General features: G+C 37.2%; 1 protein-coding gene across 8 annotated transcripts in view; it reads right to left on the bottom strand.

The window, feature by feature from the left end:
- Nucleotides 1-404: 404 nt before the first annotated feature.
- Nucleotides 405-15,631, bottom strand: part of PARD3 (par-3 family cell polarity regulator) — a 458,445-nt gene continuing 443,218 nt past the window's right edge. For all 8 annotated transcript variants that reach the window (XM_059818399.1, XM_059818402.1, XM_059818398.1 and 5 more), the window contains 2 exons: nucleotides 5,879-6,006; nucleotides 405-2,419 (listed from right to left, as the gene is read on the bottom strand). In XM_059818399.1, the coding sequence (XP_059674382.1) occupies nucleotides 2,026-2,419; nucleotides 5,879-6,006 (522 nt within the window). In that variant the 3' untranslated portion in view covers nucleotides 405-2,025. The remainder of the gene's footprint in view (nucleotides 2,420-5,878; nucleotides 6,007-15,631) is intronic.

Here is a 15,631-nt window from a genome sequence, read left to right as displayed (position 1 = left end):
TCCAGGCTACGGCCCGAAAGATTTTTGCCGCAGAGGTTAGTCTTAAGAATGTACCTTTTAAATGTCACAGGTATGGCCTAAAATAACAGAAGACATTAGACTGAGAGTTTTTTCCCTCTGAGGATAGTCTTCAGGTGTTCAGCTGGGCTGTAAATCTTTTCTTTTTTTTTTTGCCAATGTTTATAAGCGCTCACAGAAAGACACACGCAAACCATTAGGAATAAGATAAAATAACATCTGTTAAATATTTTTTAAACTCAACGTCTGCAGCAGTTCTCATAAGGGTTTACAGGCAATACCAAGACGAGGATGGAAACAGCCTTTTATTCTAAATTTCATATGTACATGGAAAGCTGTTTTACACAGTTTTGTAAATTCTGCGTAAAAGAGCTATTGTCAGCCAATGTCACCGTGCTTACACTAGTAACAACTTTTAAACATGGAGTACATTATTAACAACAAAAACCATTAACAAACAGGCATAAAAGACACAGATATGTGGGCTGATATTTCACATATATTCTAGAAACAAATTGGCGCAAAAATAAAATGTGCCAGTAAAAAAAAAATAGTTTTTTTTTAAATCACGCAATACATGATTTTCTTTCTTGCTTTCTCTTTCCTTTTTGTACATGATATGCTGAGATCCATTCTCAAGCCTTTTCACATCAGGATTTGCAGGCACTTCAGCAACGCAGCTATATGTTTTACAATATGTGAAGTTCAGACCAACAAACATAAAAACAGCTGCTGCAAAAGAAATTCTCATATCCTATATGCACATTCAGATATTACTCACTGCTAGAGCAATCTTTTGCTTTAGTTATTTTTGGATACTGACATGTTTTCAGGATGATGTGTAACAGTTTGTCTTCACTTATCTCTCATTCATATACTTAAAGGTTTATTTTTAATGTAGCATCACGATGCAACAATACAGTATACGGAAGCACAAGGCAATTGTCCACAAAGCTTCACAAACTGTAAAAAGAAGAAATTGTTTTCTTTTCAGTTTTTTGATCCAAAGAAAAACTTCCATTTTATCTGCTCTTGCTTTAAGCTATCTCCAAAATTTGCCCAAAGACAGCTGTGTATCAGATGACCATGGGGTGATACCCTCCCTAGTTCTCCTCCTAGACACAGTTGTCATATGACCAAATTCATTTAGAAGTAAAGCAAAGCAGAACTCAGTTGCATGTTTGTTCATAATTTCACATCTTTAATAAAATAGTAAAATATACTTATCAAGGGCTTGGCTGTGACTGTATAAATAGTCTCTCTCCAGTTATTTAATTTGTAATGGACTGTGTATTAAGATTATAAGGCAATTGTAACAGGATTCACAGGATAACTGAAAGCTTAATATTGTTTTCCTCATGAGTCAGGATAAAGGCTTTTTTAATAAGCTCAGAGTGGGAAGAGAGAGAGAAAAAGAGTGCTTATGTGCATAATAGGAGAAGGATAGTTTTTAGCATATAGACACTTAAATATTGATCAACAAAGACTGGTAATGAGTCCACCATAAAACATCTTAGAACTACAACTGCGATCCAGAGTAGAGCTAAGCCTTATCCACTCAAGAGTGATATGTAACCCTCCTCCTGACCCGAGAGAAATAAAAAAGGACATGTCAATGCTTCTTTCAACCTCAAATTCATTAATTTTATGCCACAAAGCTGCATGTTGGTGTAATAAGTCACTGCAAAGTAAAACACATTACAAAAAATCCTGGTAATAAGCCATTGGTAACTACTGGATTGGGCTACGGGACTCGGTACGCAGGGGTGGCGTTGCTCACTTCCGCTATGATTGTCAAATGGTGGAACATCCTTCCATGAATTCAACACTTGAGACAGAACAGCAAAGACATAAGGCCCACCAATGCTTTGCCTGTATTTTTAAAGGCACTGAAACAGACAATGGATATATTCCTTAGTACCATCAGTTTAAAAAGTTTTCAAAATATAAGTCTTTATATGAAAACGTTCCTTATTGCATGATAAGTTGATCTTCATTTTCTTCACCTCAAGAATAAAATGGTCTTCCCTTTTCTGGTGTTTGCAATCTGTTCAGCCTGGCTACCTGAGATGGTGAAGGCGGTACATCTTGCCTGAAAGGACCTTTAGGAGGGGTATAATTAGGGTCCTGAATTTTCTTATATGAGTCATAGTTGCTAGGCCCTTCAGAAGAAGTTTTTTTTTTCAGTTGTTGTTCTTTTCGCCTCTGCTCTTGACGGAGCAGTTCTTGTGTTTCTAGCATTACCCTGGCGTTGAAGCCATGTCCCCCCATATAGCCATTCCTCGATCCCTGGTAGCTGGAATATCTGGGATTTTCCTTTGCAGTCTGGAACCCTTCACCAGGGGAATAGCTCTGCTCCCAGGAGTCTTGAGATACAGAACTGGCGTTTTTTCTGCTTTGCCTGGAAAGAAAAATGGAAGAGGCTTTTAAGACAAATGTTCTGGTTCCCCTTCTACTGTTATTGACAACAGTCCCTGGAAAGAAGAGTGCTTCTGCGATGCCATCAGGTTTCCCCCAGCTATAGCATTCTCCAGAAGTCAAGTTCTCTTCTGCCCCAAAGAGGCACCTTGCCTCTTTTGTTGGAGAACATTTCCTGCAGACTTGAACTATATTTCTAGGCCTCTCCAGGAGGAATATGCCATGAAAACCCATCCAGTGCTACAACCATCATGTTCTTAAGAAAAAAGTGCTACAATTCAGTTGCAGACTAGGAAAGACCATACACAATGCTGTGCTTCCTAAGAAACCAGATAACAGCCAGCACTTGTAAAGTCACTCATGAAAGATTTGAATCTAGACTCACACTTGATTAAAAATACAACAGGCAGATCTTTAAAACACTTGCTCGAACACTGCATAAGTCAGAAGATAAAGCTCATTATGGAGAGGTAGTTACACAGATGAGAGTTTCTTCCTCCCATTTCCAGAAATAAGGAATTTCATGCTATCAGGACTGTTTCCCAGTTTGCTATAGCTTTCATAAAAGAAAAGGCAGAGATAACCTTTCTTGCACTTTTTTTTGGCTCCATGGGGTAGATAAATAAATCAAATACATATAGGAATTACAAATTCTTATCTCTCTTCACAATAAATCATCACATAATTTTGAAGACAGATTATGGTTTTGAAATAGCTTTAATTTACTATCAAGCTACTAGATGCTTTTATGAATTTAAAATAAGATTGGTAATGATAAAGTAAAACAATTTTGTGCTGTAGCAAAAGAGATACCCACTTTGAGATTAAAATTAGTGTATGAGACTCAAGCAGTAAAACAAAATATATTGCGACATTATTCAATAAGAAAACCATTTAGTTGTTTATACATGGCTTGGTTTTTCATGTCAACACACATGACTCTATGTGGCCTCATCCAACGAATAGGCAGCGGAGAGACAGGAGACCTGGAGAATTTTTCTACCATTAGTAAAGGTAAAAAGTCACCTAATGCTTTTGGAATCTTCCTTCCACACATACAATTTGAAGATGACCATATCCACCTTATTCCATAACAGATTTTGAGACCTCTGGATGAAAATTGTTATTCTGGATGAATGTAAATTATTACAGCATAAATTACAACATAATGTAAATTCTTATGCAAATTTTTATAGCTGTTCTTGGTATTCACATATCCAACTTTGCCAAAGAAACGATGTTTCTGAGCCATGTTTTATCACTCCCTGGAACAAGAGCAAATTGACCGAACCTCTGTAGGCTACGAAACTGTCAGGTTTCTGATCTAGAGCAAGATAAAATTTAAGTACTGCAAAATTAACTTGGAGTTAAACATTGCTTTTACAGTTTCACATGGGACAAGAGGATGACTAGTTGAACTGATTTAATTTACTGACTGTTTTCTGGTACTTGTTCAAAATTAGTTGGCCCAGTTTTCCTGTCTTTCTGGGAAGATCCTTTAAAATTGACTCGAGTTTATTTGCTTTCAGTACTAATGATTTGAATGTACAAAGGGAAAAAAGGAAGCTCCTAGAGACTATACAAGATGAAAAGCAAGAAAACTCAAGAATGAAGACAGTACACAAACTTAAATCATTACAAAGCCACAATTGCAACATGAAGCTTGGGACCTAAGTTTTAGAGTAAGAGTAAGATTTATTTAAAGATCAGTCACAGGGTTGTGAACAGTTTGTAAAGCTGGAGAACTGGATGTCCCAGCTATGTTATAGGAGTATTGTGGTATTTACAGCACTCAACTTTAGCCCAAGGTCCTGAAATTCTGTCTGCTCCCAGCACAGCTCGAATACCCAGAGTGCTCAAAGTCATTAAATTACCATTATTTACTCAGTAACACGCATTGCTAGCTTGCTAGTCATTTCTCATGTTGAAAAACACATTGAGTCAAGTTCTCAGTCACTCTTTTCAAAACAAGCATTTCTATGACCCAAAGCACTATTTTCCAAATTTCTTGTAGATTAATTTTCTCCTTAGAGTTATTAATTTCTGCTGCTGGAACGGCATTACAAACAACTTCCAACTTTTAAATGTTACCAGTGATTGAGCAGAACAGGGGAAGCAGGTTTTAAGAATCATAGTTTTAAAACTAAAAATAACTCCCTGGAACTTGAAAGCAGCACTAGCATCCGTGCCCTTCCACTCAATTTGTGCATTGCTGGGGTGAGCAAAACTGAAAGAGAATTGCTCAGGAAAAACAATATGGCATTAACACGTGTGGTCACTTCAGAAGGAAGGTAGAGATAAGAAGCAAAGGGAATATAAATATTTTCAAAATTACAAACAGTCTAAGAAAACACAGTAACTTTACATTTGCCTTTCCCACCTTCCAAACTTAACAGAAAAATTCTACACTGACAAGTGTTATAGCGTGTAAAAATCTGAGAGGTCTGTTGTATTATCAAAGATGTTGGTAGGATAAGAGTTCATGATTAGATAACTTTGATTATGAAGCTCCTGTTTGTTTCCACAAAAAGAGTTATGATACACTTGGTAAAACACATGTTGTCACAAAAATTTTTTTTCCACACCATTTCCACATGGGGCACAAAAAATAATACAACCTTGTTGGAGGGGAATTTGACACCAGCCTCCAGTGTAAAAGATTCTCCATTCAACCATTACCACTGATATTTGAAAATGCAAAGTCTATATGCATAATGCTTAACTATGATAGTTAATTTATAATACAAGTTGTGTAAACTTTTAATAATTCTTAAAGCTAAATATGAAGTAAAAGACATTTTGCCCAAACAACTAATTTTAAAAAATGTAAGATCTTTTAAAAATACAGATTTGTTTAGACAAAAAGTGTGTTAATTTCCAGCATTCCATTGCTAATGACCCAGTAACTTAGAAAAAAATGTATATACTGGAAACTTGAAGTCCCCTGATTTTTTGGATAGAGTTTCTCAGTTCCATATTCTTTTGTTTGAGGTCTTGAGATTTTTTTTTCCTTTTAATTTTTCCTCTGTATTAGCATCACAAAGATAGAATTTCGACCCAGTAAGGAATTAGGCAACAGAAAAAAAAAATCATCTGACATGTCAAAAGGGGACAACCCATGCCATGCTCAGCAGACTTTCGTAATTGCAGAAAATTAAACTGGATGGGGTCCCACAAAGAATAGCTTTGTTTTAATGTCTCAATTCTGTTGGGTGCTGAGTGTCATCAGATCCCACTGAAATCAACTCTGAAGTAATTCTCTTAAAACAAACAGCTACCACATGCTCTCACTTAAGAAATTTTATGCCTCTTCCACACTGAATACATTCCACCTTATCCAATGCTAAACAAAAGTGTCTGCACTAAGCACAACATTTTCTTTCCACAAACGAAATTAGCTCTAGGCTCATATACACTGAATAGCTTCAGACAGTTATGGTACCTGGGTAATGAGCTGTACTGCCGCTGAGCTTGTTGGAAACTCTCTCTTTCTTCTTGCCGCTGCCGCTGCATTTGAACCTCTACCGATACTGAGTGCCTGCCACTCTGTGAGTACGTCTTGGTGCTTGGCTACAAAATGAAAACGAAAATGTCTTAAACAAAGCAGAAAAATACCCACAAAAGAGCTATCATTTAAGTTAAGTTGCTATTGTACACATACAGTTGCATTTGTTTCAACATGCGGTTCAGGTAGCTTTTTCATAATAATTAAGTTAAATTCTGACCCATAACAGTGGCCTGTGCTACAGATTCTGTTTCTGACCTACCATTTCGGAGATGTAGCATGAAAATATTGGTCCAGAATGGGTTATGCTTTTATAGTAACACTGAAATTTAAATTAAGTTGGTGGAACAGGTCTTCAGACACTGTAAGTTAGCCTAGCCATGGTAATGCTAAGTTTTACACCCCACTGAGGATCTGAGGCAGGAGGAGCACAGCAGCTCTTTCAAACCTCACCAGTATGCTCAAGTGATGCTCTCCCTTAGTGGAGCCGTCCTGTTTTGCTGTTGGTCCGGACATGCACCACTTGCTTTTCTGAGAGACAGGGAAACATTTGCTGGTTCGATATGATCAAGTAGATAAATTTAGCAGGTCTCTTGTGGCCAATGGGGAATCTTGTATCTCTGAGAAGGATTTTAGATAGCATCTTAACGAGGTTACAATTTGAAACTTTGAGGCCAATACTAAAAGCACGTGAAAATGGATGGCCTTTCTGGGAATACAGAGCATTACTGGTCAAGATCTTTGGATTATGAAAAAGTTTACTTTTGTAGAGATATCACTTTTCATTTTACATTACTACTTTCTTCAGATTTCATGATTTCAGGTTGCAAAATAGGGTTACACAAAGTCAAAGAATGTTATGGGCTTTTCATGTTTTCATAATAAGGTTTCACCTAACAAAAAAACAGAACATTATTTTATCTCCTTAAAATTACCAGTTATATTCAAAACACATAAGTCTAATCACTGGGAGATTAGGGAGCACAACCACTTGTCTGAGCCTGGGACTGAAACAGCTTGTCTCAGACCTGCTTTTGTTAAAGCGCTTTCTGCCTTTTTATCTGTGCCTTCCCTCAAAACAAACATCTCTTTTATTTTGCACCATTGTAATTTCTGCAGCAGAAATATATCATAATGGCTGACAAATATCTGCAATATAAAAGGCTTTTCAAAATCTTCATACATTGAAGATAAGATTTAGAAACTAGAAAGTTGTCATTTGTGACATAAACTTCTACTTTGCCTTACTATACAGTCAAGTACCTGCAGGTAGCCAGAAACACAACAAATTTGAAACAGGTGTACAACTTTTAGAAACTTCAATATTGATACACGTCAGACAGAGCATCAGGTTGGCTCAGAATTTAACAGATACAATTTGGTGAACAATTGCCTTTCCCGTTACAAGAAGATTATTGTGCAAAAGAATCAGAATGTGAAAGCACAGACTACGAGTAACGGAGACTTTGTTTAAGAGAAGTCTTAATGCAACATTGATGTCTACTTCAGAATAGATTTACTCTGTAAAAACCTCAGTAAAACAGTGTTTCTAATGAAAAATGCTTTAGGAATGGTATGATGAAGCAACAAGTTGAGAAAACAGAATCGTGTGTCAGCCTTGTGGGAAATTTTCTTAGAGATGAATAAGCTGTACATATGTATGTCCAAACCAACAAGCCCCACGGAGATTTCCTACTATATTAAATAAAGGCAACACATACAGAGGAGTGTTTCAGTTATTGCATATGTCAACATTTCTAACTTTCTTGACTTTATTGAGAGTCTTCTGACATTTGGTATTTTATTGAAGGGCTCAGCTTATGGAAGCCAGTGATTACCTGAAAATCACAAGATTTTTTTGTGAATTCTCTCCAGTGTAGTTATAAAGCAGCTTACAGAGAACCAGGGGGAAACTTAGAGGTTCCCATCTCAACTTCTCCATAAGGAATAAAAACACTTAAACTAAAATTTTTCAGCCAATCTCCTCATTTCATGGGTTCCACTTTAAGAATGTTGGAAAGCTTGCATATAGTTGGAAAGCTACAGTTATGTCATGTGAGAAAGTAGTTAACACAGATAAGACTCAAAATCAGAATTGCTTCTCTTTATTTGAAAACACAGTTTCACTTTTTTCAGTTCACTGTAAATATAACAGATTAAAGCATTTTACAGCACAGGGAGTGGTTAAATTATTGAACAGGTGGAGCTAGAGTTGAGCTGCTGCTCAACGTAGCTTTATGCAAGACACTGAAATGCATCATCTAGAAAGCATGAATGCAAGTACACACACATGTGCAGAGAGCTGAAGTTACCACAAAAGCCTTTACTAAAGAGACAGAGGCCCTAATGGACTATGAATGGACTAAGATCAAAACGTAGCTTCAGGGATTTTTTTTTTTAAATACGCATGGGAACCAATGGCTAAATAGAGGCAGGGACTATCATGACTGCCCGCTGCAGTGCGTGCCCATAATGACTGGATCTGAGGAGTCAGGTCTGGTTTCTCAGCGATTCACAAAGAATTTCATCTAGGGGATGACATTTATAATTTGATGGGTCTAAAGGCAAACATCTAAAATCCATTATCTGATTTTCTGAAGGTATGAGTAACTGTACGCACTGTTAAATTAAGTAGATTTGCCATACTTAACTAAGCTGAAAAGGATACTTATTTAGAGTCCTGTCTGCATGTTGTTCACATCTACAATAAGCTATTCATAATCGAATCTGCTATCTGATTTCAAGCATCCAAAAATATGGCAATGAGATATAAAAATACTCTATCTGTATGTAATCACATATTCCATAACATAACATATATACACACAGGCAGGTACATTCAACCATCTAATTAATGAAAAGGCCTTTCTTTCAAATCTTTTCTTTAAAAACCTCAGTGATACCATAGTAAATGACCTTGATATATGGTTATGTTAAAAAATTGCAAATCTCCATACAGTGATTTATCTTTTCAATATGCTTTCGATTAAAGTATCTAAATCAAAAATATTTATATCATAAGTAACCTTAGTCTTCAAAAGCTAATTGGTAATTTTGTCTCAATCCCCAAAGTATACTTTTATACATATATATGTATATAAAATACATACACAAACACGCATCTATATACAAGCATACCCCATTTATGTCAGCACAAAATGGAGGTAATAATTAAAAAAAAAGTTGAACTATTTTCACATCTTTCAACAGCAACAAAAAACATGTATCAGGAATACACATAAAACAGCAATTTGAGCACTAATATCAACACAAGGCTAAGTACAATTATAACAACCTGAAATCATCCAACAAACCTGGCAACAGCTCGGTCTTCACAGCACAGATTGATAAGAACTCTGGCCTTGTTTGCAATGACATGTATGACAAGCACTGACCTTTTAAATCAGGATGCGGTCAAGGCCACAATAACAACCAAGGATGCATTATACAAATAAACGTATGTTCATGTCTTCCACAATACATTTAAATGGCAATGATAGTTATTGCATTCAGCATTGTTAAACAATACTCAGCCTGTAAAACTGTCCTTTAAGATACATAAAATTACACAGCTCTCTTCTCAAAGAGGCATTAATTTAAAACCAGGGCTGCAAAGTTAAAAGTTTCTACAGATTTATGCAAACAACATTTTTTCGTTTCACAGAGAATGTACCACCATGGCTCATGTTGCACTGACCACTATCAGCAGTAAAGGGCAGCATATTTTAGGGATAAAGGTCCCTCCACTCTTTCCTAGCTAGACCAGTGGCTGCCCACACAGTTTCCTTCCCTGCAGAGTGGCATTTCTGCCCACGGGCGGTAGCTCTGCATGGTGGCAGCATGGATATTCATGGACTGGCACAGATCAAAGTTGACACAGAATTACAGAGAGGAGATCATGGGGACGAGCCAGGGCACTGGGTTTTCAGGGAGATCCAACCAATTTAGGCAACATGAGATCCGCCAGTTGAGGTGACACACCTATCCCACAGCCTACTGCCACACAGAGAAGCTAGGAGCAATGCTTACTCAAGGTCATTGAACTCCTTTGTGCTGATAAAGAAATGGTTAATAAGAAGATTATTAAAGGAACAAGTCCCTTAGTATTTTCCCAGTTATAAAAAAAGACCACTATTTAATATTAAAATACATGTGCTGATTTCTTTCTACATTAAGCTCTGTGTTTAACTAAGAAGTTTCAACTACACCTGGGAAGTTGGTAGACATGAGGCCCCCAAAAAGTCCGTGGTTCTTGTAGTTCAGCACTAATTAGAAAGAGATAAGATTAAATGACCTTGCCTGCTTTATGTGTAAATGTACTTGGCACAGATGACAGACAATCCAGTAACTGTGTCTATCAAAATTCAGAATGATAAAAAACATTAAATGGTTCTGGGAGATGTCCTTGAAAACTATTTTTACTTCCATCTTTTTGTTTATGTTGCTATGGTGAACAGAACATACAGCAGTATTTCTTCTAAAAATTGCCAACAGGTGTGTGTATTAATTCAAACAGCATATAATAAGAAAATCTCATCCCTTTGTGCATCTTTCTATGGTGTATATGTAGGAAGCCGAATGGCATGGTATGGGAGTAAGAATTCCATTCTGTGTACAGCAGCAGCACAAATAAAATCTTCTGTGTGGTAGAAACAAGCCACTTAGAGAGCCCTGAAATTCTGCCTGGGGTATTTAGATGCACTGCATGCCTGCGAGCTACAAATACGTTTGATAACAAACTGAAATTATTTCATTTCTTTTAAAAATCTTCTATCTTCATTTTTGGTTTCACATATATTAGTAGATTGAAACTAGTGGGGGAAAAAAGTTTAAAATATAAAATTTTAAAGTCAGAGTCTAAATCTTGGCAAGAAATTGCTGGTGTTTTACGAAATCCTTCCCAGGTTTGACACAGAATGGATATTAACTACACAACTGAAGAGAAACTACCTGTGGAGAGGCTGCCCTGCATAGCTTTGGTTTCCTCTCTGAAACAGATTTGGGTAGGAGAAACAGCAATTTAGCTCCTAAGGTATTCTTTGTCTACTGCAATGCTCTCTTAGATATTGCCTAGTATCTTGAATAAAATATCCTGAAAGACACTCTTGAAATGGTTCATAATAGAAAGAATTAATATACTACTTTTTGTTCTCATTAATGTGTTGAGCAATTCTACATAATTTACAGTCTGATAGAAACTTTACAATATTTATTTTTAATATAGTCTGTTATGCATTTTTCCAGGTAAAATTAATATGTTACTGTTGAAGTTACAGCTATAAAAATGAGGCTTTTGTTTTTCTAAAGGAATTTTAAATTATTTAGAATTCATTATGGCTTTGAATAGGTCAAGGACTTGAATACGGGGATAAGAAACGAGTACCATAAACAGATAAAAAAGAGGGTTTTTTTCTTTAAAGCTGTCTTAAAGACAAGATCTACACACCAACAAACAACAGAAAAAACAAGCATAGTTCCTAAATTTTCTGAGCATTTATCTATGGCATCTATCTCGGCCACTAGCCATCATATTTGAGAAGCTGTGACAGTCTGGTGAAGCTCCCACTGACTCAAAAAGGGGAAACATAACCCTCATTTTTAAAAAGGGAAAAAAGGAAGACCCAGGGAACTACAGGCCAGTCAGTCTCACCTCTGTGCCCACCAAGATCATGGCGCAGATCCTCCTGGAAACTATGCTAAGGCACATGGAAAATAAGGAGGTCATTGGTGACAGCCAACATGGCTTCACTAAGGGCAAATTGTGCCTGACAAATTTGGTGGCTTTCTACAATGGGGTTACAGCGTTGGTGGATAAGGGAAGAGCAACTGACGTCATCTACCTGGACTGGTGCAAAGCATTTGACGCTGTCCCGCATGACATCCGTGCCTCCAAATTGCCCAGAGAAGTTGTGCCTCAACCCTGGAAGTGTTCAGGGACAGATTGGATGGGGCTTTGAGCAACCTGGCCTGGTGGAAGGTGTCCCTGCCCATGGCAGGGGGGGTTGGAACTAGATGATTTTTAAGGTCCCTTCCAACCCAAATTATTTCATGATTCTACGATTTTGTGATCTATCAGGCCATGCCTAAGTATGTTATTAGAACCTCTGGAGTTTTTCCTCTATGAAAATCATGCAGTTCTTTACCTTTCACAAATTTGTGTATGTAATTAAAGCTTTACTCAGATGACTCAGGTAGTATATTCATTTTGACCCAGTTAGCTGTTGTCTTTAGGAAAAAAAAATCTTTTTATTTGACTCCTAAATATTTAAAGTGGAGTTTGCTCAGCTGCTCTCTCAATGCCAATTTTCTCCCACCATCCAAACAGATCTGGGATGACTGGAGAAGAATGTATTTCTGAATGGAATTTGCCACTTTCCATTTTTAGTGCTGATTTTTTTTATTAAAGATGAAGAAATAAACCACCAACTTTTGCACCTCCTGCATCTTTGTGGGTTTTTTTGATCATCGCTGTGCTTCTACGAGCAGGACTGGCAAGTAGTTGTAGTGTTTTCAATGGATTTAATATGCTCTTTTTTTTAATTGGATTGTTCACTCCCATGACATTTAGGGCTATAATGCTGTGTTTTTGTTATTGAAGGTGGGAATCTGTTAATTAAGATGTGACTAGGCAAAAATACAAGATATGGAACAAATTACAACCAAAATCCCCTAACCCCAGGACTGGTGCAAGGATAAACCTCAGCATACTCAATACTACCCAGAAAAGAACTGAAACTAGAGACTCAGCTTTGGTACCAAACAGAAAAATCAGCCCAAAAGAATCCTGCATTGGTATAAAAATGTCATAGCAACAGCAAGGGCCTTAAATATTGTGATTCCATGCAATTCTACATGTCCAGATACACATTTCTGCAAGCTCTGACTGGAATTAACACCAGCAGGATTAAAATGGATTAATCATACTTTATGTTATTTCTCTTTTTTTCCCCCGTGTAACAACAGGCATACAGTATTGCCCTTGAAACCCTCTTGTACCTTGTTTTTTGAAACATGAAAAATAAAAAAGCCATGTAAGGGGAAAAAAATTATGAAGCCTGAGAAAGTGATCTTAAAATAAACAAATGCAAAAACCTTTTCCATAAAGTTTGACTCAACTGCAGAACTAGTGGGTTTTAGAGATGTTGCGACAGTTAGTCAGTTATTAAACCTTACAGTGCGTCATTCAAATGGCCTTGAGCAGAAATGTTACGCTGCTTAATAGACGGTGTCATCTCATTCCAGCGCTATCACTTTTTGTGTCTGTTAAGCTGCCTGATGCTGTATGAACACTCGTAGGCAGTCAAGTATTTTGTTTACTGGCAGGGCAAACACAGCCGGGCAAGAAGTCCAGCTCTGTCTCATTGCTCATCTACAGAGAAATAACCTTCACCTGATGGGTACAGCCAGAAAGGGATGGGGTCAGGCTCCGGTCTCTCTGCCACGGGTATCGCTCAGAGCTAGCATGATGTAGTGCTCTACGATACGGAGATCTGCCGCCAACCTCTGGAGGAGACTGAGGTATTTGTCACAGGTAACCGACTTCTGTGTCACAGGCCATTAATAGTCCGAGATGGATTGGAGTTGGTGACGTTCACAGGATCATTCTGATAATATATTAGCGGGTTTCTGAGCTATCGAGCTCCTCTGGATTTCCTCAGAGCTGCCAGATTTCCGTCAGTGTCCATTACTTACACTGCAAACTTTGTGTTCATTTACACTTTCTTAAAGTAACCAATAGTCCCACCTCAGCACTTTGTTCCCTATCCTCAACCCTGCCATCATCTTGTTAATGAGAAATGCAAACTACTTATCACCTCATAGCACACACTTCTCCGTGGATGGGTTTTTTTCTCTCATTCTATCCAAACCAGGTCAGAGCTGGCTGCTGTCAGGCAGCTCAGAGGCATCTCTGGATGTAAAGCCTTTTGTTTATGTAAGCTGCACAAGCCATCTCCCTCAGGTGAAAACACACTTTTCAACAGTTGTCCACATACAGGTGCACTTTTCACTGCTGTGGTTTGCAACCAACAGCTTACAGATGGAGAAGACTGAAAAGACGTTGATTAATGAATGTATTGAAGTATTTTCCTTCGTATGTATTATAAACCACTTTTGCATTTTTTTATGTCACTGGTATTTAATAATACATCTGGATCTGTTTTCAGAGCGTGTCTTAACAAAGTCCATCATTTTAGACCAATATGTTAAAGTAATACACACTCCTTAAGAGAGAGGGTTATGGTTCCTTAACACCGAAATAACTGAACTGCTGAAATGGATGAGATCATTGCTTTATCCTTTCCAAGCACTGTGATCTGGAAAGGCTGGAGTACACGATGGAAAAAAAAAAAAATTATAATTCAAAAATACTCTGGGCCAATTTTTTTTAAAGTACACATCTAAAATAAAACATTTGGTCACCTATGTATTTAACAACAGAGCAGCTCCTACAAAAGCAACAATAAGCTTCAGAATTAATATTAATACATTAAGCTGAATTAGTCACTTTGAGCTCATTTGCATGATCTGTAGAAGGGGAGTAAACAGAGAGATCCCATTTGTTTGAATAAGAGAAAAAGGAAAGGTCAGTGTTCTGACCCACAATTTAGGAAATTATTCCATTCCTAAGGTAATCAGCTTGTCATCCAAATAATTCCCTCCTCGCTCATTACAAGAAACTATAATAAAAGCCAAGTTGTCTGTCTAAAGTTGCTATGGCATTTAGATAGACAACAATTTGGCCCATGACCTTCAGTAGTTAAGTTCCCAAGTCTTCAAGAGTGCAAGTTTTTCTCATACACAGTTTTCCCAAGAATGCTGCTCAAATCTCTCATTTGGAGACTAAACAGCAGTTGATATGCATGATAGAAAGTACCTCCTACACCCAGCCCCCTTTCACCCCAAAACTGCTATACTACAACTGTGATGAGCTATCACATTATCTTCACCACATCAAATCGAAAACATCTGGTCATAAAAAAAATGTTTATTTTATTTATTCAATTTCAGAGAAGGTTAGAGGTTTTCTAACATGGGAAAAGAGAAGGCTGTATCCTGATACAGTATGTTAAGCAGTGTTAGGTCATTTAGGGATACATTTACCTTTGTTCCTCTCCATGCTGCATGTCAAAAATACCACAGGTTCAAATTGGTGAGTTTAAGATGGACAAGGACACAAAGGCCCAACAAAAGTAAAAAAATCTTTTATATCCACCACAATAGGCAACCAAAGATGTCATATGCATTATGATGTTACCTAGGTTGTTCTCAGTGACTTTGTACACACAGATGCTAATCTTCAGCTATTTCCACCTTAGTCTCATGCGCATCGTAATGCTAAGTAACGGTAACCCATCACCTATAGCCGCTTCAGAGGAAGCTGTGAGAGATTCTACTGCTGTCATCATACAGCTCCCACTTTTTTCGGAATAAAAGCAAATTGTTCACTGTCTTTATTGTGGAATTTTAAACAAGAATATAAGAAAATATTTGTCCCATATTTAAAGGATCCTAACGTAGGATATGTAATTGATTAAAAAGCAACACTGATTCATTCAATTATGTTAAACAAGATAAGCACATGGATTTACATAATTGTATCACATCACTAGATCAGATTGAACAGGATTTAAATGATCAATTAGGACATAGATCTCGAGACAGAACTGCCTTGGCTAATATAAGTGGCAA

The sequence above is a fragment of the Gavia stellata genome, chromosome 6 (genome assembly GCF_030936135.1).
Source record: "Gavia stellata isolate bGavSte3 chromosome 6, bGavSte3.hap2, whole genome shotgun sequence".
NCBI classification, from domain to species: Eukaryota; Metazoa; Chordata; class Aves; order Gaviiformes; family Gaviidae; genus Gavia; species Gavia stellata.
The sequence above is the reverse complement of the archived record's forward strand: the minus strand, read 5'-3'. Positions and strand labels throughout refer to the sequence as shown.